Source organism: Cervus canadensis, chromosome 32 (genome assembly GCF_019320065.1).
Source record: "Cervus canadensis isolate Bull #8, Minnesota chromosome 32, ASM1932006v1, whole genome shotgun sequence".
Classification (NCBI taxonomy): Eukaryota; Metazoa; Chordata; class Mammalia; order Artiodactyla; family Cervidae; genus Cervus; species Cervus canadensis.
The window spans coordinates 5,126,911-5,151,329 of NC_057417.1; the positions used below are offsets into that span (position 1 = coordinate 5,126,911).

At 47.4% G+C, this 24,419-nt stretch overlaps 1 protein-coding gene across 1 annotated transcript in view; it reads right to left on the reverse strand.

Annotated features, from left to right (window-relative positions):
• ATF7IP2 (activating transcription factor 7 interacting protein 2) overlaps window positions 1–17,929 on the reverse strand; it is a 68,315-nt gene extending 50,386 nt beyond the window's left edge. The window contains exons 1-3 of the mRNA XM_043456569.1: window positions 17,817–17,929; window positions 17,047–17,139; window positions 15,530–15,605 (exon numbers count right to left, since the gene is read on the reverse strand). Coding sequence (XP_043312504.1) covers window positions 15,530–15,605; window positions 17,047–17,139; window positions 17,817–17,929 — 282 coding nt within the window. The remainder of the gene's footprint in view (window positions 1–15,529; window positions 15,606–17,046; window positions 17,140–17,816) is intronic.
• Between the last annotated feature and the right edge of the window lie 6,490 nt (window positions 17,930–24,419).

Consider the following 24,419-nt stretch of genomic DNA (forward strand, 5'->3'; position numbering starts at 1 on the left):
GTAATCTTTAGTTGAGATGGCATTTGTAGTTGAACAGGGGATGGGAGGCTTTGTGCAGGGGGTGATAAGTCCCAGGTAGATGAAACTGGCCTGGAGCATCGGAGCAGGACTTCAAGTTCGATTTTGTTTTCCCCAAAGTTTGATGATTCAGCAAGGGCCTTTGAGACCGTTGTTTTCTTTTCTAAGCCCAAGGACTCCTTCATGCCAGACCCTGAAATCATAAAAAATGGGAAAAAGGGTGCTGTATCTCTATGGCTACTTCCTGCTGGATAGGGGCAACAGTTCTGGGTCTGGAATAGAGGATCGTCGTAGGGCCCAGAGTCTCCTTTTCCTGAGGTCGGTGTGAGGCTCTTGAGAAGAATGGTCTTGACCTGGTCTCGAAAGATGGCCCGAATCTGTTCTTGGAGAAACCTGTGAAAGAGATTGAAGAGACAGGATCCAAATAAGAGGAATAAAATGATAAGTACCAAGGGTCCCAAGAAAGGGAGCAACCAAGGGAGAATCTGTTGGAACAGGTTTGGGGGAGTGTAAAGGTTTTATAACTCTTTTCTGTAGCATTCGATTCTGTGTCTAAGTTCTTTGTTCTGCTCTGGACTATGCCTGTTTCATTAACAAAATAGCAGCCGTCCTCTCCTAGGAAAAGGCCGGTCCCTCCTTTTCCATGGTGAGAAGGTCCAGGGCTTGCCTATTTTGTAGGGCCACAGAGGCTAATGAGTTAATTTGTCTTTGGACCGAAACGAAGGACTCCACTACCCCTCCATATCCTCATTAAGTTCTTGGGACAGCTTGTAGTAGAAATGGGCCAAGGTCGAGATGCCCCCAATCCCGGTGCCTAGGGCTGCTGCTATGCCAGTCCCAGTCAGGAGGGGGGCTGTGACAGCTCATCTTTTTCTGTGGGAAAGTTTCCCTTGGGAGTAGACTATTTGTTCTATCTCTTCTTCTTTGAGGAATGTTAGGTCCGTGGTCAGGAAGACCAAGATGCAGGGTCCAGGGGGCTCTAAGGGGAGGCGTGAATATGTATAGGTCCCACAGAGAATGAAGATTCCCAGATTGGTGCAATTATTTGTGCTGTTCCAGAAGGAGGAGTTTGTAAGACCAGTGTAGTTGGGACTAGAGTAGTTGATACAGGTTAGCTTTGAAGAGGCTGAGAGAAGGACATTGTCAGAAACTGGCCCAGTGAGTTGTGTAGTTTTTTGTTGGGGAGGGGAAGTATAGTTGCCCTGTGACAGCCAGGTTGAGGGTAAGGGAATTGCTATGTGTGGTGTGGGAGACAGTGACAAGCATATGCAACACTGGGATGTGTGTTGTGTGTACTGGAAGAATTGGAAGGAAGAGTTGAGAAAGCGGGTAAGGTGTTTGTTGTTAGAGAGAGGTTTTAGGAGAGGCCATAATTGGGAAAGGAGGTCTAGGCGTTTGTAAGGCTCAGGGGTTGCCTGTAACCAGGAAATTATGTTCTTTATGACCTGTTCTTGTTTCTTTTCCCAATATTGATCTGGTACCTTCCTCTGTCTGAGTACCCCCAGTGGGTAATGGGATAGAAACATATGTTTCTTCCATTTGGCTTATGGCAGATGCTCACGAAACTCCCTCTCTTCTGTACTTTAGCAGTGATTAGGGATTTGGACCCCGACCCTGAGGTTCATGGTGCATGATCTTGGAGCCATATTATAACATGAGGAATGAACATAGAAATAAATGTCTGAGCAGGGGCAGGGAGTGGCCAGAAGGCTGGGGAGTGCAGCAAGGATAAGGAGCAGAGGAGTCATGGGGCTGTTAGTTAGGCAGTGCAGAGGAGATAGCACGCGAGGAGTAGAACACAGCTAACATCGTAGGCGATACCAACGAAGAGACGAAGGATAGGTGGCCAGTCCTGAGGGGAGACAGTTACTAGGCCTATAGCAAGGACTAAGATTAAGAGTGCAGTTATGGTTAGAGAGACGGGAAGAGGCCAGTCAGGACGAGGGGCGGAAGGCCCCAAGTTGGTGGTTGGTTGAATCTGAAGAGGAACAGTGTTCATTAGGATGTAGAATGATGTAGAGAATGAGAGTAAAGAAATCAATTTCGCCTGGACTTAGGTTGTAAAACGTTCCCTGGAACCATGGATGAGACACTGGCGTGGTCAGATCTTCAAAGGAGGTCGGGGTGCTGGTCCAGAGGTCTTGTCGTAGTTGGGTCAGGAACAGTTGTAGGTTAAGGAGTGTCCAGGTCATTCAGTGTCTTCTTGGATGGTTGACAGAGGTTGTCGCTAGGTGAATTTTAAGGAGGTCAGTCCTGTGAGGGAGACCTGATAGGGGTCAGTTGGGAGGGCAGCGCAGGATCGGAGGTGACCCGTTTTAAGTGAGAGAGGTGTACCCAGGAAGTGACCTTCTCGAGTTAAGCTGCAGCGGGCTAAGGAGGATGATTTTGAATGGTCCCTGCCACTTTGGGGTTAGGTCACCCTGGGGATTATCAGACAGGTAGACCATGTCCCCAATTTGTAAAGGGGGCAAGGGGGCTTGAGGGTCAGGGGCAGGCAAGTTATGGTTGATGTATTTCCTGAGGGCATTGCAGAGTTCCGTCAAAGGGGAGTGTAGGAAGCTTGGTATGGGAGGAGGTTTGGGGGGGGTCCAGGAGGGAGCGTGGGCCTTCCTTACATCACCTCAAAGGGGCTTAGCCCCAGGGGCTTTCTGAGCAAAGCCCGTACTTTGAGAAGAACAATCGGCAAAAGTTTAGTCCAACCCAGATGTACCTCGAGGGATAGTTTGGTAAGAGTTTCTTTGATTATTCTATTCTTTCCTTTCTACCTTTCCTGAGGACTGGGGATGATATGGAATGTGAAATCTCCAGGGTATCTGTAAGGATTGGACAAGTTGTTGGGTGACCTTGGACATAAATTCCGGGCCATTATCAGACTGTAGGGATGAAGGTAGGCCAAACCTGGGGCTAATTTCTGTGAGGAGGATTTGGGCCACGGTGTGGGTTCTTTTGTTTGTGGTGGGAAATGCTTCTACCCATCCCGAAAAGGTGTCCACAAGGACCAGGAGGTATCTGAGTCTCTGAAATGGGGACATATGAGTAAAGTCTATCTGTCAATCCTGTGCTGGGAGGCTGCCTCACATTTCATGTGTTGGAAAGGATGTAGGTTTAAGGTTGGAATTGGGATTAGTACGTTGACATGTCTGACAGGAGCCGGTGAGGTTATCTAAATATTGTTGGTCAGCATTAGATATGGGGAAGTGGTTACAGAGGAGCTGTTGGAGTGTCTTGGAGGAGGGATGAAAGAGTGAGTGTAGATAAGAGAGGATTTCTCTGGTGCTGGGAGGGTCAGATGGAGTCAGGGCTAAGATGACAGGGGACTGAAGGGAGGGAAGGGACAGGGCTATCTCCTTTGCCTTCTGGTCTGCGGCATTATTGTAGGTTGATATGAGACTTCCCTTTTGATGTTCCCTACAGTGGAGGGTGGCGGCTTTGTTTGGTAAGAGTGCTGCCTCTACAAGTTTGTGGCTCAGGTCTGAATTAATAATGGGGGATCCCTTTGGGGTTAGGAGACCTCTTTCTCTCCATATTAGGATGTTTTGAGTGAAGTATGTTATAGGCATATTTGGAGTCTGTGTGGATGTTAACCCTTAGATTTTTAGCCAGAGTCAAAGCTCTGGTGAGAGCTATCAGTTCTGCCTGTTGGGAGGTGGTGTGAGGTGGCAGCGGTGAAGCTTCAATTGTCTGGGTCCCGTGATTGTGACGAAGGCCCCCCTGAATGATGGCATATCCTGCTGCAAAGGGTGGGGATTTTTGAGAGCTGCCATCAACGAACCAGTGTGGGGTGTCTGGGTCTAGGATGGGCTGATCTGTTACATGTTGGAAGGGCTTTTGGGTAAGATCTACTGTTAGGCTGCAGCTGTGTAGGAGGGGATCTGTAGTAGAGGGCGTGGGTGATAAACTGGCAGGGTTAAGGGGAGAGCAGGGGAGAATGAGAGCTGAGGGTCGAGGAGAAAGGCATGTAGGACCTGTACCCTGGAAGGGGGAAGGGAGAGGAAAGCCCGATGTGATAGTAAGTCTCAGAAGGAGTGTGGAGAACAGACTGTTAAAGGGGCATGCCTAGAGAGTTTATTTGCTTCGGGTACAAGGGCTGCAATAGCAGCCATGGCCTGTATGCAGGGAGGCCACCCCTTGGTCACCATGTCAAGCTGTTTTGACAGATAGGCTATGGGTGCCCAGGTGTCTCCGGCCTGCTGACATAGAAGCCCCAGGGCCTGTCCTTGGTTGGAATGGGCAAAGAGAAAGAATGATCTGGTCTGGTCTGGTGGAGAGTTGGCACTTGGAGGAGGCTCTGGGTGAGCTGGTGAATAGGATTGGCCAGCGAGGAGGGGTTAAAGAGGGGCTCATCCAGACATCCTTTAGTTGCCTCATAGAGCGGCTTTGCAATGAGGGAGTAGTTAAGGATCCAGATACAGAAAAAGTTTAGGAGGCCGAGGATAGACAGGAGTTCCCGTTTTGTTTTTAGAAGTGGTCGGTTAATTAAGGCCTGGATTCTATCTGGGGGAATAGTTCTCTGTTGGTGGGACATGGAGAGCTCCAGGTAGGTGACATTTGTCTGTACTACTTGGGCCTTGGATCGGGACTCCCGGTAACCACAGGATCCCAGGGCCCCAAGGAGTTTGGCAGTGTGTTGGAGGCAGAGTTTTTGGGTTGGGCTACAAAGGAGGAGGTCATCTACATATTGGAGGAGATGACTCGGGGCTAGGTTGAGTGTCTGTAGGTCCTTTTGTAAAGCCTGTCCGAAAAAGTGGGGACTGTTTCTGAACCCCTGAGGAAGAACTGTCCATGTTAGTTGTTGGGAAACATGAGTCTCAGGGTCTTGCCGGGTGAAGGCGAAAAAGGGCTGGGAAGAGGGTGTGGATGGGGATAGTGAAAAAGGCGTTTTTGAGATCTAATACCGTGAAGTGGGTTGCAGTCGGGGGTATGGTGGACAAAAGAGAGTAAGGGTTAGGGACTCCTGGGACTGTCGGCATGACGGCCTCACTGATTTTTTGCACATCCTGGACCAGTCTCCAAGAGTTTGGTCCCTTCCTCACTGCCAGAATAGGGGCGGTTGTGTGGTGAATGGGTAGGAATTAAGATGGAGGCTTGAAGAAGATGGTCTATGATAGACTTAAGTCCCTTGTGGGCCTCCGGGGTGAGAGAGTACTGTTGTTGGGTGATTATAGTCAAGGGGTCTTTTAAGGTAATGTGGACTGGGGGATGATGTTTGGCTATGGATGGGTGATCTGTGTCCCAGATGTGGGGGTCTAAGGCGGGTAGATCCAAGGGAAGGTCAGGGGTGAGCTATAGGGATGGTCCAGGTGCCATCTGCATGCAGAATATAGAGACTGTATTGAGGGGGGTATGGTAATAAAGACCCCCAATTTGGATAACAAATCTCTCCCTAGGAGTGCCATTGGGCACTGAGGCATTATGAGGAATGAGTGTATGAGGGTCAATTTTCCAAATTAACAGAGTAATGGAGAGCTGACTTTTGGTCTTAAGGAATTCCAGAGAACCCCTTGATTGTGAGTTCTGAGTCTTGAGTTGGGCCAGAGAAGGAGGTTAAGAGAGAGAAAGCGGCTCCAGTGTCTACTATAAAGGAGGTCTTTTTCCTGGCCACTATCCCATCTACCCTAAGTACTGAGCTCATGTCCAGGACATGGGCAGGGGGCTGGAACCCGGGTCCTGTCATTGGAACAACTCTCGTAGGGTTGAGCTGGGGTTCTGGGGAGAAGTGGGGATCTCCCCAAGGGCGCCAGGGTGTCCCTGTGAACATTCCACTTTCCAGGCCTGGGATATGGGGACCTCCCCAGGGGTGCCAGGGCATCCCTGGGGACAGTCCATCTTCCGGTGTCCCCATTGACCACAGACTGGGCACACTTTTGTGGGGGGTCATGAGTTTGGGCATGCTTTTGTCCAATGTCTTGACTGGTTGCATCAGAAGCAGGGTCCAGGGGGGATCTTAAACCCCAGTCTGGGATGACTTGGGCTGGGCTGATCTCTTCCCTTAATTGCTGCCACCAAAAAGGCATATTTAGCTTTTCTCTCACGGTCTTTTTTTCTCTTAGCCTCCTCCTCTCTATTATTGAACACCTTGAAGGCTACTTCCAGGTCTCTTTGGGGGGTCTCAGGGCCCTTCTCTAGTTGTCAAAGCTTACCTCTAATGTCAGGGATGGACTGGCTGATGAATTGAACATGAAGGTAGAGTAACCCAGCAGGGGTGGTGATATCTAGGTTGGTATATTTCTGGACTGCCTCTGTGAGGCGTGCCAAGAATAAGGCTGGATCTTCATCCACTCCTTGGGTGATTTCCCTGACTTTATCATAATTGACATGGATATGAGTATTTTTCTGCATTCCTTCTAGAAGGCAGGTAATCATAGGATTAAGTCTCCTGATACCTGGGTCACTGGGCTGGTACGTCCAGTGGGGATCTAATTGAGGCACCGCCTCATCAGCAACTGGTCTATCCCAGTCTTGGCTATGTAAATGATCGACATGGGCTTTCACCGCTTACCAGGTATGGTTTTTTTCATCTGGGGTGAGCATGGCATTTAGGATATAATATACGTCGCTCCATGTGAGGTTAAAGGCCTGGGAGAATCTCAGGAATTCTTTTCTGTATCTGGTAGGATTTTCTGAAAATGATCCTAACTTTTCTTCTGTCTGGCTCATGTCTGACCGTGAAAATGGCTTGTGGACTCGGGTGGGGCCCTCTGGTCCTGCTGTCTCTCTCAGGGGAAACATGTGTTGGGTACATGACCCTGTGGCAGAGGGGGAGGGAAGGGAGTGGGGGAGTTGGGGAGATGGGGTAGCAGGGTTGAGGGAGGGTCAGGAGAGGTTTCAGAGTCAGTAGGTGAGTTGGATGGAGAGGGTTGGCGGTGTGACTGGTAGGGAGGGGGCTCGTCCACGGGGTCGAACTCCAGTGGTGCAGAAGATCATGATCGGTGGTTAATTGAAGAAGAGCCCTTTTGCTTGGGAGGCAAGGTGCATAGAAGGACCTCGTGGGTGGAGCAGGCCTGGCATAGGGAGGGCCTGCTCCAAAGGGCCCAAAAGGCTTGGGCATATGGGACCCCCCAACCACTTGCCATTCCGTTTAAGGAAGTTGGTGAGATCTTGAAGAATGTTGAAGTCACATGTGCCGAATTCAGGCAAGCGGTCTTGATTGTCCAATTGGTATTGAGGCTAGATCTGTATACAGAGTTGTTGTAAGTGGTTAGCTTTGAGTTCAGTGAGTAAGAGTGGTCTGAGATTTTTGAGAACACAGGCCAGAGGGGAATCTTTTGGGACAGATTGGCCAGACCCTATAATTGAAAGGCAAGCAGAGGCTCCTATTGAGAGTTCAAGTCGTCACCCATAGTCACAATTGGAGTTATGGAAAGAGAGCTCTGTGTCGAGGTAGAGCGTCCCCCCATCATTGCCTACAGAGTGGCCTTAGGCCAGGAGTCCCCGGGACCTGGAGAGGACTGGGTTCTAGGGTGCCTCTAGAACACTGTCTGGATCTTACCTTAATCTAGGGGCCTGGCTTGAGTGGAGTGTTGCATGTAGAGCAGTCGAATGGCAAGAGTTCCCTGTCCCAGAGGTTGCCAGAGAGAGAGAGAGAAAAGGGGATAGAGCCGGAGGCCTAGGGGTGCACAAAGCACCGATAAAGTCTTAGGATAAGGCTTGCACTGCTCACGAAGGCACTAGGCGTCCCCGAGGGGATCTTATGAGCCCTGGCAGAAAAGGGAGCTCAGCTGATGTTCGTGCTCCCAGTCTCCGGGAAAAGGGAAAACAATGAGAGGGAGAGAGAGGGAGAGAGAGACGATTGCCTTGCCCTCTCCCGGGTTTCTGGTTTTGACACCAAGAATGAAAGTTCAGGCTGAAGCGGAAAAGGAGAGACAACCTCAGCGGAGATAGGTTACCTTTATTCAGGCAAGGAGGGGCAACAGTCAGCCTAGCGCAAGAGGGACCAGGGAGGCTTCATGTTTAAAGAGAGGTTGTGAAAGCGATAAGGGAAACGTTAGTCAGGCGGGACATTTTGGGTAATCTTTAGTTGGGATGATATTTGTAGTTGAACAGGGGGTGGGAGGTTTTGGGCAGGGGTTGATAAGTCCCAGGTAGATGAAACTGGCCTGGAGCATCAAGGCGGGACTTAAAGTTCGGTTTTGTTTTCCTAAAGTTTGATGATTCAGCAAGGGCCTTTGAGACCGTTGTTTTCTTTTCTAGGCCCAAGGACTCCTTCACGTTCAGTTCAGTTCAGTCACTCAGTCGTGCCCAACTCTTTGTGACCCCATGGACTGCAGCACACCAAGCTTCCATGTCCATCACCAATTCCCGGTGTTGGTGGCCACTGGGAGGAGAGCAAGAGGGAATCCATCTTGGAGACTGTCAGCCATCTTAAGGCAGGATGTGAACTGGGCCTGAACCTTGTTCAGGAATGAGGAAACCATTGTCAAAGAAAAACCAGGTCTCCATGGAAACCCCTCCTCACAGATGGCAAACAAAGATTGGAAGTAAAGGTCTGGTTGTCTCAGTTAGATTAACGATAGCGATGTCCCCTTGATGTATAGTCCCTTTTAACTTTAATTGTTAATTCTCCATGTAACTTCATGTTGTAAAACTAAGTACATGTAACCAATCACATAGCGGGGGGTATAAAACCGAGCCTTCTGAAGTCATCAGGGTCCTTGTTGGGAACCGATTCCCCTTGGACCTGCTGGCATAATAAACTGTACTACTCTGTCTTGAGTATCCTCTGAGGTGTGTTTTGCAACTCTGGATTCCACAACACCGTAGCTTGCTCAAACTCATGTCCATTGAGTCAGTAATGCCATCCAACCATCTCATCCTCTGTCGTCCCCTTCTCCTCCTGCCTTTAATCTTTCCCAGCATCAGGGTCTTTTACAATGAGTCAGGTAGCCAAATTTTCCAATGAATCCGGTTCTTTGCATCAGGTGGCCAAAGTATTGGAGCTTCGATGAGCGTGAACTTCGGCAAACTCCAGGAGATGGTGAGAGACAGGGAGGCCTGGCGTGCTGCAGTCCATGGGGTTGCAGGGGGTCAGACATGACTGGGCGACTGAACAAAAACCAACAACAACTGCAGCAGGAGGGAGTGAAAAGAAATCAAGGTTCCCTTACTCACTCCCTGAGGGGCTGGGGGTGGGGTGGGTTGGGAGTTGGTAGGGGGTTGTGAGCTGCTTCCTTATCTGAGGCTGAGGCAGGAGATAGATGGGCTCCAGGCTATGCATTTACAAATAGAGTCTTGTTTACATTTCCTGAGGAAGGAGGAAGGTGGGGTCTAGGCTAAGTATTTACTATCAGCCGCTTATCTGCACTTCAAAATAGAAATAATAACAGTTTAGTTCAGTTCAGTCGCTCAGTCATGTCTGACTCTTTGGGACCCCATGGACTGCAAAATGCCAGGCCTCCCTGTCCATCACCAACTCCTGGAGTTTACTCAAACTCATGCCCATTGAGTCGGTGATGCCAGCCAACCCTCTCATCCTCTGTTGTCCCCTTCTCCACCTGTCTTCAACCTTTCCCAGCATCAGGGTCTTTTCCAGTGAGTCAGTTCTTCACATCAGGTGGCCAAAGTATTGGAGTTTCAGATTCAGCATCAGTCCTTCCAGTGAACACCCAGGACTGATCTCCTTTAGGATGGACTGGTTGGATCTCCTTGCAGTCCAAGTGACTCTCAAGAGTCTTCTGCAACACTGCAGTTCAAAAGCATCACTTCTTCAGCGCTTATCTTTCTTTATAGTCCAACTCTCACATCCATACATGACCACTGGAAAAACCATAGCTTTGACTAGATGGACCTTTGTCGGCAAAGTAATGTCTCTGCTTTTTAATATGCTATCTAGGTTGGTCATAACTGTCCTTCCAAGAAATGTGTCTTTAATTTCATGTCTGCAGTCACCATCTGCAATGATTTTAGAGCCCAAAAAAATAAAGTCAGCCACTGTTTCCACTGTTTCCCCATCTATTTGCCATGAAGTGATGGGACTAGATGCCATGATCTTAGCTTTCTGAATGTTGAGCTTTAAGCCAACTTTCTCATTCTTCTCTTTCACTTTCATCAAGAGGCTCTTTAGTTCTTCTTCACTTTCTGCCATGAGTGTGGTGTCATCTGTATATCTGAGGTTATTGATATTTCTCCCAGCAGTCTTGATTCCAGCTTGTGCTTCATCCAGTCCAGCATTTCTCATGATGTACTCTGCATATAAGTTAAATAAGCAGGGTGACAACATATAGCCCTGACATATTCCTTTCCTGATTTGGAACCAGTCTGTTGTTCCTTGTCCGGTTCTAACTGTTGCTTCTTGACCTGCATAATGATTTCTCAGGAGGCAGGTCAGGTGGTCTGGTATTCCCATCTCTTTCAGAATTTCCCAGTGTGCTATGATCCACACAGTCAAAGGCTTTGGCCTAGTCAATAAAGCAGAAATAGATGTTTTTCTGGAACTGTCTTGCTTTTTCAGTGATCCAGTGGATGTTGGCAATTTGATCTCTGTTTCCCCTGCCTTTTCTAAATCCAGCTTGAACATCTGGAAGTTCACAGTTCACGTACTGTTGAAGCCTGGCTTGGAGAATTTTGAGCATCACTTTGAGCTAGCATGTGAGATGAGTGCAATTGTGTGGTAGTTTGAGCGTTCTTTGGCATTGCCTTTCTTTGGGATTGGAATGAAAACTGACCTTTTCCAGTCCTATGGCCACCACTGAGTTTTCCAGATTTGCTGGTGTATTGAGTATGGCACTTTCACAGCATCATCTTTTAGGATTTGAAATAGCTCAACTGGAATTCCATCACCTCCACTAGCTTTGTTTGTAGAGATGCTTCTTAAGATACCCTTGACTTCCCATCCCAGAATGCCTGGCTCTAGGTGAGTAATCACACCATCATGATTATCTGGGTTGTGAAGATCTTTTTTGTGCAGTCCTGTGTATTTTTTGCCACCTCTTCTTAATATCTTCTGCTTCTATTAAGTCCATACCATTTCTGTCCTTTATTGTGCCCATCTTTGCATGAAATGTTCCCTTGGTATCTCTAATTTTCTTGAAGAGATCTCTAGTCTTCCCCATTCTATTGTTTTCCTCTATTTCTTTGCATTGATCACTTAGGAAGGCTTTCTTATCTCTCTTTGCTGTTCTTTGAAATAACAACAGAAACAGGTAAATAGCCAGGCTTTGTCTCTGAGGACACTTTAAGATAACAGGCGTGGAAGAGATCAAAAGGGATCAAGAGATCAAGAGGTCACATAATTCCCATCCTTGGGGCAAGGGAGACACTGCAAATGTGCAGAAGGGCTCCTTGAGGGTCGAAAAGGAGGAGGGGCACCACCCCATAATAAATGATGCGAAGCCCTCCCCGCCTCCATTGGCCTCTGCGCTGGAATCCATCTTGGGGAAAAAGTGTGCGGGCATGTTGGCAAGGGTCCTAGGGTAGGACAAGGCCTGCGGGGTTGGACTTGAATAGAAAGTGAAGCAGGGAGCAAGGGGAAGGGGGCAAGTGTGAAAGTCAGAGGCCTAAAGGAGCAGGTGGGATTAGCTGGGTTTACTTTGAATTCCCAGTTTTGGCACCAAATAAGGTCACAGGTGACCTCGACCTGTGGCATCTTGAAGCAGGGTTTCAGTTCCCAACCCGAGATTGAAGTCAGGCCATGGCAGTGAGCGAGCTGGATCCTAGCCACTTGATCCCCCGGAACAGCGGCCAGTGAGAAGGCCCTGGCCCATCAGCTGTGTAGAAATAAGTAAGGCGGGTGCAGAGAAAAAGACAGCGAGCCGGGCAGTCAGGCAAGAAAAGGGAATTTATTAGCAGGAAAAGTGAGGGCGACTGGCCCTTAAGGAGAACCAGTGTCCTCCCTTTCTGACGGGGTCTTTCTTATACCCCGCCAATGAAAAATTCTCTGTAGGGATGGTTAAATTTTAGCCTGTAGTTGAGTCCTGTGGTCATGTAGCTGGAGGTCTGGAATCTGGTGGTCTTGTAGCTTTGAGAAGGTACACGCCGGTGAGAAAACAGAATGTCATTTGGGCAATTTGGTCAGTCTCAAGGATCTCTGTGATTTTATTCTTACTTTGCAAGGTCAATGTAATGAGCCATCTTATCAATGAGCCCCCATGGGGCCTTATCTTTCCAGCCTTTTTGATTTAGGATAAGGGGCATAGGTCAGTCTTCTGTAACTGCTTTCTGTGGGACGTGGCCATTGTGGGGGTGAGATAAGAAAAGGATGGAATGTGGGTCAAGGGGATTTGTGTGGGGTCAAAGTTTATGATAACCTGAGTGAGTTATAGAAGTAGCTCACGGATAGTTCGGTTGGTGAAGGTGTGTAAGCGGTCCTGAAGAAATTTTGAAAAAAGGCGCATTAAACATGGGTGGAAAGTTAGAATAAGGGTAAGCAGAAGGAGAGGGCCTAGAGAAGGTAGAATCCAGAGGATCCAATTGCAATTGCTTAGCCAGTTTTCCCATGAATTACTGAGGTGTTGACGTATTCGTGAGGCCCTCTTTGTCAGATTTCTTGCTGCTTCCTTTACAATGCCTGATTTATTGGCGTAGAAGCAGCAGGCTTCCTCCAAAAATAGGCATAGGCCTTCCTTTTCTGCTGTGAGGAGGTCTAATCCTCTTCTGTTTTGGCGGACCACGGCTGCCAGGGAATCTAGCTAGTTTTGGATAGTGGTAAGGCTGTTAGCTCTTTCTTCTAGGCTGTCAGTGAGGTCTTTAGAAAGGCTTTGATGGTAATTTAAAGAGGTTGTGAGTCCTGCGGTCCCTGTCCCAATCCCAGCTACTATTCCTAAACTGATTAATAGAGGAATGAATGGAATTGCCCATCTGGGTCAGTTATGAGTTAGTGGGATGGGGGGGTTATCAATCAAACAATAGTCTGATTGTTAGGAGCAATAGACATAAACCAGGGTGCATGTTCCTGTCCAGTTAGTGGGAAGACATAAATAGGTAGTGGTTCCACATAAGAAAACTATTCCAGGAGTAAGAAGACAACAGCTGAAATCGATAGCAAAGAGGAGTTTTTCTGGTGTTGCACAAACCAGTACTCGAGAAACCAAGCACTACACTTGGAGAGTTGGAGAACTCAGGTTTATTATGCCAGAGGGCCCAGAGCAGTTAACACTCCAAGCTCTGAGCCCTGAACAAAGGGATTACAGAGTTTTTATAGACAGACTGTAGTTGGCAACACTAGCTGTTAATAGGCTGGTTTAAACTAAGGAGTTTTGCGTGCGTGGGAACAGTGGTCAAGATGGGGAGGGGGATGCCTGGTCTGGAGGCATGATTAAGCAGGTTTGCAGGGACTGGGCGGTTGCAAAGAGCAGGACAAGGGTGAGTGAGATAAACTCCAGTTCCTAGTATTGCAAGTCCCCACTTTCGGAGACTATGTGATCTAGACTTTGCAAGGGGCAAGCTGAGTTACAGAGGCAGAAGAAGAAGGAGGTTATGTAAAATTTTAACTTTTCCTTTTCACTGGGAACTTGTTAGTAGTCTCTGAAACTGACAGTGAACTCGCCAGTGTAGCCCTTACAAGTGGAGTATTTACACCATATGCAGAAGGGAGTCTCCCTGAGAAAGTAAAAGAACGTCCTGCAGTTCCTGAGACATGATAGACAGATCGGCCTGAAGGGAAGGATAGATGGGAATGTGATTACAGAGTTGTGGTGGTATAGTTCCTAGTTGACGGTAAGAACTGTTCATAGAGTTTTGTCTGGAAAAAACAGAAAGGAGCCTGTTGGTGTAGACAGAGGTGGTGGGTCCTCCTATAGCCGGTCCTTTATGAGTAGAAGTGAGATCTGTAAGGAGGGAGGTCAGTATCTTGTCAGGATTGTGAATTTGATCAATTGAATATAAATAACATATATATGATAAAAAGAGAGATTCTCCTCTATATGTGTGATAAAGAGAAGTGTTTCCGTGAGCCCATTGATCTGTGGTCCAACAATCACTGGCCAGGGTCGGGTTTGAGGTACTCAGTAAACGATGGGTCAGATTTAGAGTTCTGAATAGGTAGGCAAGGTTTGGGGCAGGGTAAGTTATAGGCAGGGTATTAATGTGAAGGTTGGACTGTAAAAGAAGAGGGAGTAAGAGCAAAATCATGACGTGACATCTCATGTCTAAGGGGAGAAAAATGACAAAAATAAGAATCCAGGTGTAGAAATCAATTTGGGTTGGTGTGAACTCTATGAAATCTCCCTGGAGCCAAAGATCAGTTATAAAGTCAAGGAGTAGGGGAAGATCAGCAACAGTGGTGTTTCCAGGAAAGGTAAGGGCTTGTGTTACTATGTGAAGGAAAGTGGATAATGAATTCATCTAGGCTGATCACAGAAAGAGGAGGGCCACGCCTCAAAAACAAGAACTATGGTGAAGGAGGTAAAACAGAGGGAAAGCTTTTGAATGATAGTCCACGCAGGGGGAGACACAGAGCAAAGTCCTATTGTGAATAGGGTAAGTAGGGGAAACCCCAGTCCAATTAGTAACCAATACATCTGTTTTTGTTTTACTTGTCAATATTTGTTTTTGGCTGTTCTGTTTCTTCTGGAATTCGATCCAGTCGGAGCCTGGTGGATCCCAGAACAGTGCCAGGGTAGTGAGGACCGTCTAAGTGGGGAATGTTTCTTGGCAGAGATGGAGAGTCTTCTGGGGCCCACTTTAATCTAGAGATATGAAACCAAGAGGAATGACCTGCTAGTTTAGCAGCTGTTGGTGTGGTTAGAATGACCTCAAACGGACCAGTCCGTCGAGACTGGAGATCCTTATGGTGTATGGCCTTAAGCAGGACTCGATCCCCGGCTATGAGTGTTAAGTCAGCTGAATTCATTTGATGAGGCTTTGGGAGAAAGTGATCTCCATGTTCTCTCATGAGGTGGCTAATAAGGTTAAGGGTGGGAAGATAATCTCCCAGCAGGGGGCTGGCAGTAGGGAACTGACCTAAGAGAAAGGGGCGTCCGTACATGAGCTCAAAAGGACAGAGGAAAGACCGGTCCCATGGAGTAGATAGGAGCCCCCGTTCCTTCCAGATGCAGCATGTGAGTGTATGATGTGGAAAGTACATTTAGAATCAGTGTGTATGTTTGCTCTCTTGTTAGCTGCGAGGGTAAGTGCTCTAGTTAGTGCAGTAAGTTCTGCCTTTTGGGAAGAGGTTCCCCAGGGGAGAGGTTGGGATTCAGTAATTTCGGTGTCAGAGACAACTGCATTATCCAGCTACTTTGTTTCCTTCTGATGTCATAGAGGAACTGCCATCAATATACCAAGTAAAGTCAGGGTTATTTAAAGGGGTTGAGGGAATGTGGGAGAAATGGGGCATCAGGTCCTCTAATGCCTCTTTGCAAATATGGATGAGGGGCTCAGAAGCAGTAGGGATAAGGGTGGCGGGATTGAGAGTAGGACAGCATTCAAAGGAGAACTCAGGAGATTCAAGAAGGGTGACATGAATTAGTTGGATGCGTGAAGGAGATAGGAAGGGTCATAGATTTGTGAGAAAGTAAGTCCTTAAAGTCATTTGGTGAACGAATGACAGTGGGTGCTCTGAAAGTGAGTTTTTTACTTTCTTGAGCGAGGAGCGCAGCTGCTGCCAGAGCATGTGGGCAGGCCGGCCATCCTTGAACTGTGGCATCTGATTGCTTTGATAGATAAGCGACAGGGGTGAAGGAGGGGCCCTGATTTTGTCCCCAAACTCCTAGGGCAATTTTGTGTCTCCCAGTAGTGTAGAGTATAAAGGGGCGAGAAAGGTCAGGAAGTGTTAGAGCTGGGGCTGAGAGAATGGCTTGCTTAAGGGTGTTAAAGGCTGAGCAGACATTTGATTTTAGCTCTAGGGGTTCTGAAAGACCTCCTCGGGTGGCTGGATATGGGGGTTGTGCCAAGAGGGCAAAATTAGGAATCTGGAGGCATAGATATCCAGCCAACCCCAAGAAGGACAGGCTCTCTGTTTTTGATGTAGGGAGTGGTAGGGTGGATATAAGGGGCTTTCTATCAGTAGTAATATATTCTTTTGTGGGTGTTAAAAGGACTCCAAGAGAGTTGACTCTAGGAAGAGAGAGCTGAACCTTGGTGGGAGATACTCAATAGCTTCGATCACCTAGAAAGTTGAGAAGTTTATGGTGTGTTATTGAGAGTGTGTAAGCGAAGGACTACAAAAGAGATCATCCACATATTGGAGGACAGTACCTGGAGTAAGATCAAAAGAGGTTAGATCTGATGCTAGAGGTTGGCCAAAGAAATGAGGGCTTTCCTTGTAGGAGGACTGTCCATGTCAGCTGTTGGGAGCGATGGTTGTCTGGATCAGTCCAGGAAAAGGCAAAGAGGTCTTGAGAGTCTGGGTGTAAAGGAATAGTAAAGAAGGCATCTTTGAAGTCTAGAACAGTGAAGTGGGTAGTGGAAGAGGGACTGAGAGAGGAGTATAGGGATTTGGAACTACTGGGTGTATGGGGATAACAGCCGCACTGATGAGTCTCAGGTTCTGGACCAGGGCGATAGAAGTCATTTGGATATGGAGACAGGTAGGATAGGGGTGTTAATAGGGAGAGTGAGTTGGGTGCAAGACGCCCTGATGTAGGAGTTTAGTGACGATAGGCTTTAACCCTTGTTGATGTTTTTTGGAGATGGGGTATTGTGGTTGATTGGGCAATTTGGGGGTCTTTGAGATGGATATAAATTGGAGCATGGTGAGAGGCAACAGATGGGTTGTCTGTATCCCAAACTATGGGGTTTACAGGCAAGGAGGACAATGGGGCAGGGGAAAAGGAGGTGGGGTTGAGGAACTAACCAGACTAGATCAGAGGGTGGGCTTGGGATAGTAATAGAGGCTTTAACTTTTGAGAGAAGGTCTCTCCCAAGAATAGGAGTGGGGCATTTTGGGAGTATGAGAAAAGAATGGGAAAATGGGGTATCTTGAAGTGTGCAAGGTAGAGGTTCGGTTATTCGTCGTGTAGATACTGAACTGTCAACCTGCATAACAGAGACCTGGGAGGCCTTGGTTTTTCTGGAGTAGGCAGGCATAGCCGAATAAGTGGCCTCCGTGTCAATGAGAAAGGAGATTGGCTTACCTGCCACTGGGCTAGTTACCTGGGCTCTGTAGAGGTGACGAGAGCTGGGCCTGGGGCCTCAGTCTTCAGCGGCGAGTCCGAGGAGGCTGGGCAGGGCCGGGTCAGAGGACTCCTGATCGGGACCAGGAGAGGATGTCCGGATCCCTGGAGGGGGATTTGGGCAGTCGACCTTCCAGTGTCCCTCTGTGCCTCAGCTGGGATATGGACCTGGAGGTGGCTTTGGCTTTAGGCATGAGTGGGCCCAGGGCCTTCTTTGAGCATTTGAAGCAGAGCCCAGGCGGCTTCCTTTCTTTTGGTTGATGGAGGCTTGGAGCCATGGAGGGCAGTGGCTAAAAGGTGTCGTTTGGCCTTATCTTGTTGGGCCTTCTAGAGAAGGCCTGTTTTGCCTGTTCTTCCCGATTATTGAAAATCTTGAAAGTTAAATTTAAAAGGTCTCTTTGAGGGATTTGAGGGCCTTGTTCTGCCTTTTTTAGTTTCTTTCAGATATCTGGGGATGACTGGGAGATAAAATGGATGTTAAGGACAGTGGTGCCCTCTGTTGAAGTGGGGTCTAATTTTGTATATTTTTGTAGGGTTTCTGTTAACCTGGCTAGAAATTGTGCCGGGTTTTCATCTAGTCTTTGAGTTATTTCCCAGAGCTTATCAAAGTTGAGGGCTTTATGCCCGGCCTTTGGAAGGTCCACAGTGAGGCAAGCAACCATATGATTACAGGAGGCTGCTCCTCCTGGTCTCCCTGCCTGACAGTCCCAGTTGGGATCATCTCGGGGGTGGGGAATCCGTTGCCCCTACCGGCTTAGGGTCGTCTGTCCTGTGTGTCTCATCAGCATGCGCCTGAGAGGCTTGCCGTACTCCTTCCTTCTCTTCTGGGAGAAGAGTGGAGGGAAGGATGATGTAAATACCATGCCAGGTTAAGTCATAAGACTGGGTAAGATACTTGAATTCTTTTAGATAATTATCCGGGTCTGAGAAGAAGGAGCCAAGATGCCGACAATAGATCTGACATAGATCGGTGAGGGAGAATGGGACATGATCCCGAACAATGCATTCTGCTCCGGCTACTCACCATAAAGAGAGGAGTGGAGCTGGGAAAGGAGCAGGGTCCTGCTGTGAGGTTTCCTGTTTTAAAGTTGTTCCAGACCTGGTACAGGGAAGAGATCTAGGGAAGTCAGGGTAAAGCCTTGGGACCCTCGGGGTAGAGGGTGGGCCTGAGGTCTCAAAGCTTGCCTCCGGCACAGGCACAGGAGGAGGGTTGGGAGCTGCAGGCGGTGGTGGTGGTGGTGATGGTGGCTTGAGAAGGACGGAGGGAGGAGGGGGTGTAAGGTGGAGGTTGTGGAAGTGGATCTGGAGTGGCTGCAAGGGGATTGGAGCGGTAGGGGATGGGCTGTGGTTGGAAGGGTCGAAGGAAGAAGAAAAGTCTGAACGGGGATCGGGAGACATTGTTAGAGAGGATGCGGCCCAGAGTGGGCTAAAAGTATTTGAAAAGTAGAACAGGATTCACAGAGGGAGGGTTGAGAGCGGAGATCAAAGAAAGCCTAAACATAAGGGATTTCTAACCACTTGCCGTTGCGCCGGCAGGAGTTATCGAGGTCCCGTAGAGTATTACAATCAAGAGTTCGGTATTCTGGCCTTGGGACTGAAGAAAAGCTACACAGCTCAAAAATAGCCTGGAGTTAAAACTCCCCCCTGGACCCCCCCCCCCCATTCTATAAAGAATAAAGAACTTTCTCCTCCGAAGAAAGGAATGAACATTAAGATTGATTACGTTCAGCTCCCAGCTGGTCCCAGTCTCCAGCTGGTCTCAGGAATTCCTTGCCCCAGTTGTTAGAAGCCAACTAATCAAAATAATCTTGAGGAAAAACAGTTCAGTTCAGTTGCTCAGTCATGTCTGACTCTTTGCAACCCCAGGGACCGCAGCACACCAGGCCTCCCTGTCCATCACAAACTCCCGGAGTTTACCCAAATTCATGTCCATTCAGTCGGTGATGCCATCCAAACTTCTCCTTCCGCCTTCAGTGTTTCCCAGCATCAGGGTCTTTTCAAATGAGTCAGCTCTTCGCATCAGGTGGCCAAAGTATTGGAGTTTCAGCTTCAACATCAGTCCTTCCAATGAACACTCAGGATTGATCTCCTCCAGGATGGACCGGTTGGAACTCCTTGCAGTCCAAGGGACTCTCAAGAGTCTTTTCCAACACCACAGTTCAAAAGCATCAATTCTTCACCGCTCAGCTTTCTTTATAGTCCAACTCTCACATCCATACATGACCACTGGAAAAACCATATCCTTGACCAGACGGACCTTTGATGGCAAAGTAATGTCTCTGCTTTTTAATATGCTGTCTAGGTTGGTCATAACTTTCCTTCCAAGGAGTCTTTTAATTTCATGGCTGTAGTCACCATCTGCAGTGATTTTGGAGCCCCCAAAAATAAAGTCTACCACTGTTTCTACTGTTTCCCCATCTATTTCCCATGAAGTGATGGGACCAGATGCCATGATCTTAGTTTTCTGAATGTTGAACTGTAAGCCAACTTTTTCACTCTCCTCTTTCACTTTCATCAAGAGGCTCTTTAGTTCTTCTTCACTTTCTGCCGTAAGGGTGGTGTCATCTGCAAATCTGAGGTTATTGGTATTTCTCCCGGCAATCTTGATTCCAGCTTGTCCTTCATTCAGCCCAGCGTTTCTCATGATGTATTCTGCATGCAAGTTAAATAAGCAGGGTGAAAATATACAGCCTTGATGTACTCCTTTCCTGATTTGGAACCAGTCTGTTGTTCCATGCCCAATTCTAACTGTTGCTTCCTGACCTGCATACAGATTTCTCAAGAGGCAGGTCAGGTGGTCTGATATTCCCATCTCTTTCAGAATTTTCCCCAGTTTATTGTGATCCACACAGTCAAAGGCTTTGGCATAGTCAATAAAGCAGAAATAGATGTTTTTCTGGAACTCTCTTGCTTTTTCAGTGATCCAGCGGATGTTGACAATTTGATCTCTGGTTCCTCTGCTTTTTCTAAATCCAGCTTGAACATCTGGAAGTTCATGGTTCATGTATTGCTGAAGCCTGGCTTGGAGAATTTTGAGCATTACTTTACTAGCATGTGAGACAAGTGCAATTGTGCGGTAGTTTGAGCATTCTTTGGCATTGCCTTTCTTTGGGATTGGAATGAAAACTGACCTTTTCCAGTCCTATGGCCACTGCTGAGTGTTCCAAATTTGCTGGCATATTGAGTGCAGCACTTTCACAACATCATCTTTTAGGATTTGAAATAGCTCAACTGGAATTCCATCACCTCCACTAGCTTTATTCGTAGTGATGCTTCCTAAGGCCCACTTGACTTCACATTCCAAGATGTCTGGCTCTAGGTCAGTGATTACACCTTCGTGATTATCTGGGTCACGAAGATCTTTTTTGTACAGTTCTTCTGGGTATTCTTGCCACCTCTTCTTCATATCTTCTGCTTCTGTTAGGTCCATACAATTTCTGTACCTTATTGAGCCCATCTTTGCATGAAATATTCCCTTGGTATCTCTAATTTTCTTGAAGAGATCTCTAGTCTTTCCCATTCTATTGTTTTCCTCTATTTCTTTGCACTGATCATCGAGGAAGGCTTTCTTATCTCCCCTTGCTATTCTTTGTAACTCTGCATTCAAATAGGAATATCTTTCCTTTTCTCCTTTTCTCCTTTGCTTTTCGCTTCTCTTCTTTTCACAGCTATTTGTAAGGCCTCCTCAGACAGCCATTTTGCTTCTTTGCATTTCTTTTTCTTGGGGATGGTCTTGTTCCCTGTTTGCTGTACAATGTCATGAACCTCCATCCAGAAACAGACCCCCTAAAAACAATGTATCTCTGCATGTATATGTTTTCTATATACACCTACTCTTTTCTTGACTTAGCGCAGCAGCTCACTGGTCTGACTGCTGCCCCTTCTCGCCTCATTAAAGGTGATCTGTTCTGTAGAGTATCAGCCTTGTTCTTTGTCCGAACCTCGCCTTCTCTAGTTCCCTTACCTTACAGGGACCTATTATCAAGTCTGTGTTGCAGCCAGACAGTGTTAGAATAGTAAGTAAGTCTTTTTGGTCTTATCTCCCCTTGGAACCCAAGGCTTTAGGTTTTGGAGAAGGCATCCTAGAGGAGTCAATTTTGAGGGATGGGATTGAGAATTTCCCATTGCGGCTGAATAGGGAGGTTAGACAAGGGCAAGATAAAGTGAGGAGAAAGGCCTGAGAGAAAAGGCGTCCCCGTTCTCAGGACTTTCTCAGAGAGTAACAATAGTCTGCTTTGAAATGGGAGTCCCCTATTTCAAAGTCAGACGGGGCACAAGGCCGAAGACCCGAGGGCCATGCGGACTCTCCCGCCTAGCGCTAGGACTTGGAAATGAGGTGAGAGAGACAGGATCCGAGAGGATGGGATTTGACTCACCCTTGTGACCGATGGATGAAAAGTGGGCTGTTGTATGGATGCCAGTCCAGCAAGGCAAGTGGAGAGTCCCTTTCAGGAGCTCATCTCAGTTTCTCGGCGAGGTCCAAGGGAGGGAACCATGGGAGGTGGGCTCGTGAGAGGAGCCCACCCAGCTGGGGTGCATATTCCCTCCCGGGTTTCAGCCCCAGAAAGTAAGGTGGGAGCAGAGAAAAAGAGAGCGAGCGGGCAGTCAGACAAGAAAAGGAAATTTATTAGAGGGAAAAGAAAGGGTGACTGGCCCTTAAGGAGAACCAGTGTCCTCCCTTTCTGACAGGGTCTTTCTTATACCCCGCCAATGAAAAATTCTCTGTAGGGATGGTTAATTTTTAGCCTGTAGTTGAGTCCTGGGGTAACCAGGGGTCTGGAATCTGGTGGCCTTGTAGCTTTGAGAAGGTAGGCACCAGTGAGAAAACAGAATGTCACTTGGGCAATTTGGTCAGTCTCAAGGATCACTGTGATTTTGTTTTTTCTTTGTGAGGTCGACATAATGAGCCATCTTAACAATGAGACCCCATGTGGGCCCTATCAATTTCCACATAGAGCCAGAAAGTTACTGAAATGTGTGAAGTGTTTATTAGGAGGGAAAAGAGTACATGTGGACAGACACACAGGTGTACCTGGAGAGAAAGTCTTGCCCTTGTGGTAGTTTTGAGGTAAGAATTGCTAGGCAGTTAGTGCAGAACCTCTGAGATCTCAGCCTTTTGCAATAAATATCCCATTCCATTAACCTAAAACTACACTGTTTGTCCTGATTTCCTGGCACCTAAGGGAATGTGTCCTTGGTCTGATAAATTACAAACCCCCAGATCTGGGAAAGAGTAACAGTTAACTTCTGCCCAATATATCTGAGAGAAAAACAACAGGTGATCATTAACTTTTAGCCCATACATCTTGGTCCATTGTGAAATGGCCAGGGGTCATAAGAAAGGGTCACAGGACAGGGACTAAATGAGAAAATGAAGAATCTGAGAATCAAAGGAAATCATAGGAATGTTAAAATAAACACAGGTAACTGACACAGGTCCATATTGTGAAAGCTATGGTTTTCCCAGTAGTCATGTATAGATGTGAAAGGTGAGCCATAAAGAAGGCTGAACACTGATAAATTGATGCTTTTGAACTGTGGTGTTGAAGAAGACTCTTGAGAGTCCCTTGGGCTGCACGGAGATCAAACCAATCCATCCTAAAGGAAACCAGTCCTGAATATTCATTGGAAAGACTGATGCTGAAGCTGAAGCTCCAAAACCTTGGCCACCTGATGCAAAGAACTGATCATTACAAATGACCCTGATGCTGGGAAAGATTGAAGGTAGGAGGAGAAAGGGACGAAAGAGGATGAGATGGTTGGATGGCATCACTGACTTGATGGACATAAGTTTGAACAAGCTCCGGGAGTTGGTGATGGACAGGAAATCCTGGCGTGCTGCAATCCATGGAGTCTCAGAGTCGGACATGACTGAGCGACTGAACTGAATTGGTTAAAAATGACATATGCTAAGGGTAAGAACGAAACAGAAATATACAGATCAATGCTAGTAAGGGTATAGACTACTATGGATTCAGCTTTCGTGGGTGCTTCACCCTCTTTCCGTGTCTGTGCTGAGAGCTTTGTACTTTTATTCTCTTTGAAATAAATCCTGTCTCCTTGCTACCTTGAGTGTTTGCCAAGTTCATTCTTTGGCTCCACGAACAAGAACTTGGCTCCCCATTTCTGTTTGAATCACTTTTATGGGGGCATTTCTCTGGGCTCCCTTTGGCCAGTCCCCTTGCTTAGCCTGGTATTTTGTATATCCCAGTGTCCTCCCATGCATGCGTGCACAACTCTTAGCCAAGATGGACTCTATCCAGAGACCTGTGGGTAGGTGGACATCCCTGAGTGTGAAGTGACATCCCCTCTCTTTTGACCTCCATGGAGCTTTTCTGTGCATGTGTAGTTGAGAAGGTCTCCTTGACTTCAAGAATGAGGAATATGTGATCTTTTATCTCTTATCTGGGCAGGGCTCAACCCCTGTCTGGCTCCTGCTGTTTTGGAGTATCTGTCCACATGGGAGGAACTCTGGCTGCTCAGCCTGGGGCCCATCTATCTCCTGCCTCAGGGTGAGGATAGGGGTAGGTCCAGGGGTCAGACCGGAGGGGTGGGTTAGACAGTCTTCCCAGCCCCTTGGTGGTGCTGTGTGCAGAGTGCATATGTAGTACCCTGCTTTGGTTCCAGGCTTCTCAGAAATGACAGTTGGGTTTTTGGTCTTTTTGTGTCTTGTTCATAACTTGAGCCTATGGTGTATGAACACACTTATTTTTAATCCCTTATAATTTCTTTGTATTTCGTTGCTCAAGGAGATGGTTGTCCACATGCAAGCACTGCAGCAAAGGGTCCCAGGTCCCAGCCTGTCTCAAGTTAGTTAGAAAAATATAGAAGTTAATACATTTTGCGTGCTTTGTATTAAAATTCCTGTGAAAGATTGTCTCCTGAAATTTGAGTGGTATAGTTCACTAGGTCAGTGGAGGAGGGAGAGAAGAAAGGCGGGTTCGAAGCCAGAATGTTCATAATTAGAAAATACCTTTAGATTATAACTATTGTCACATGTGTGCAGCTTACTCAGGACTGCTGTGTGTATCGTGGACTTCTCTGGCGCCTCAGATGGTAAAGAATCCTGTGTGGGAGACACAGGAGATGCAGGTTTGATCCCTTGGTGGGGAAGATTCCCAGGGAGAAGGGAATGACTACCCACTCCAGTATTCTTGCCTGGAGAATTCCATGGAGCCTGGTGGGCTACAGTCCATGGGGTCACAAAGAATGTGTGTAGTGGACAAAGTCCTTATTTGAAACATCTAGTCTATCTAGATCTTAAAGTGCCCAACATATGCTTAGAGTGAAATATCATTTTGTAAATATCTTTGTGCTAAAGTTCATAGGAAGTACTGTCTTTTGGTAATGGAA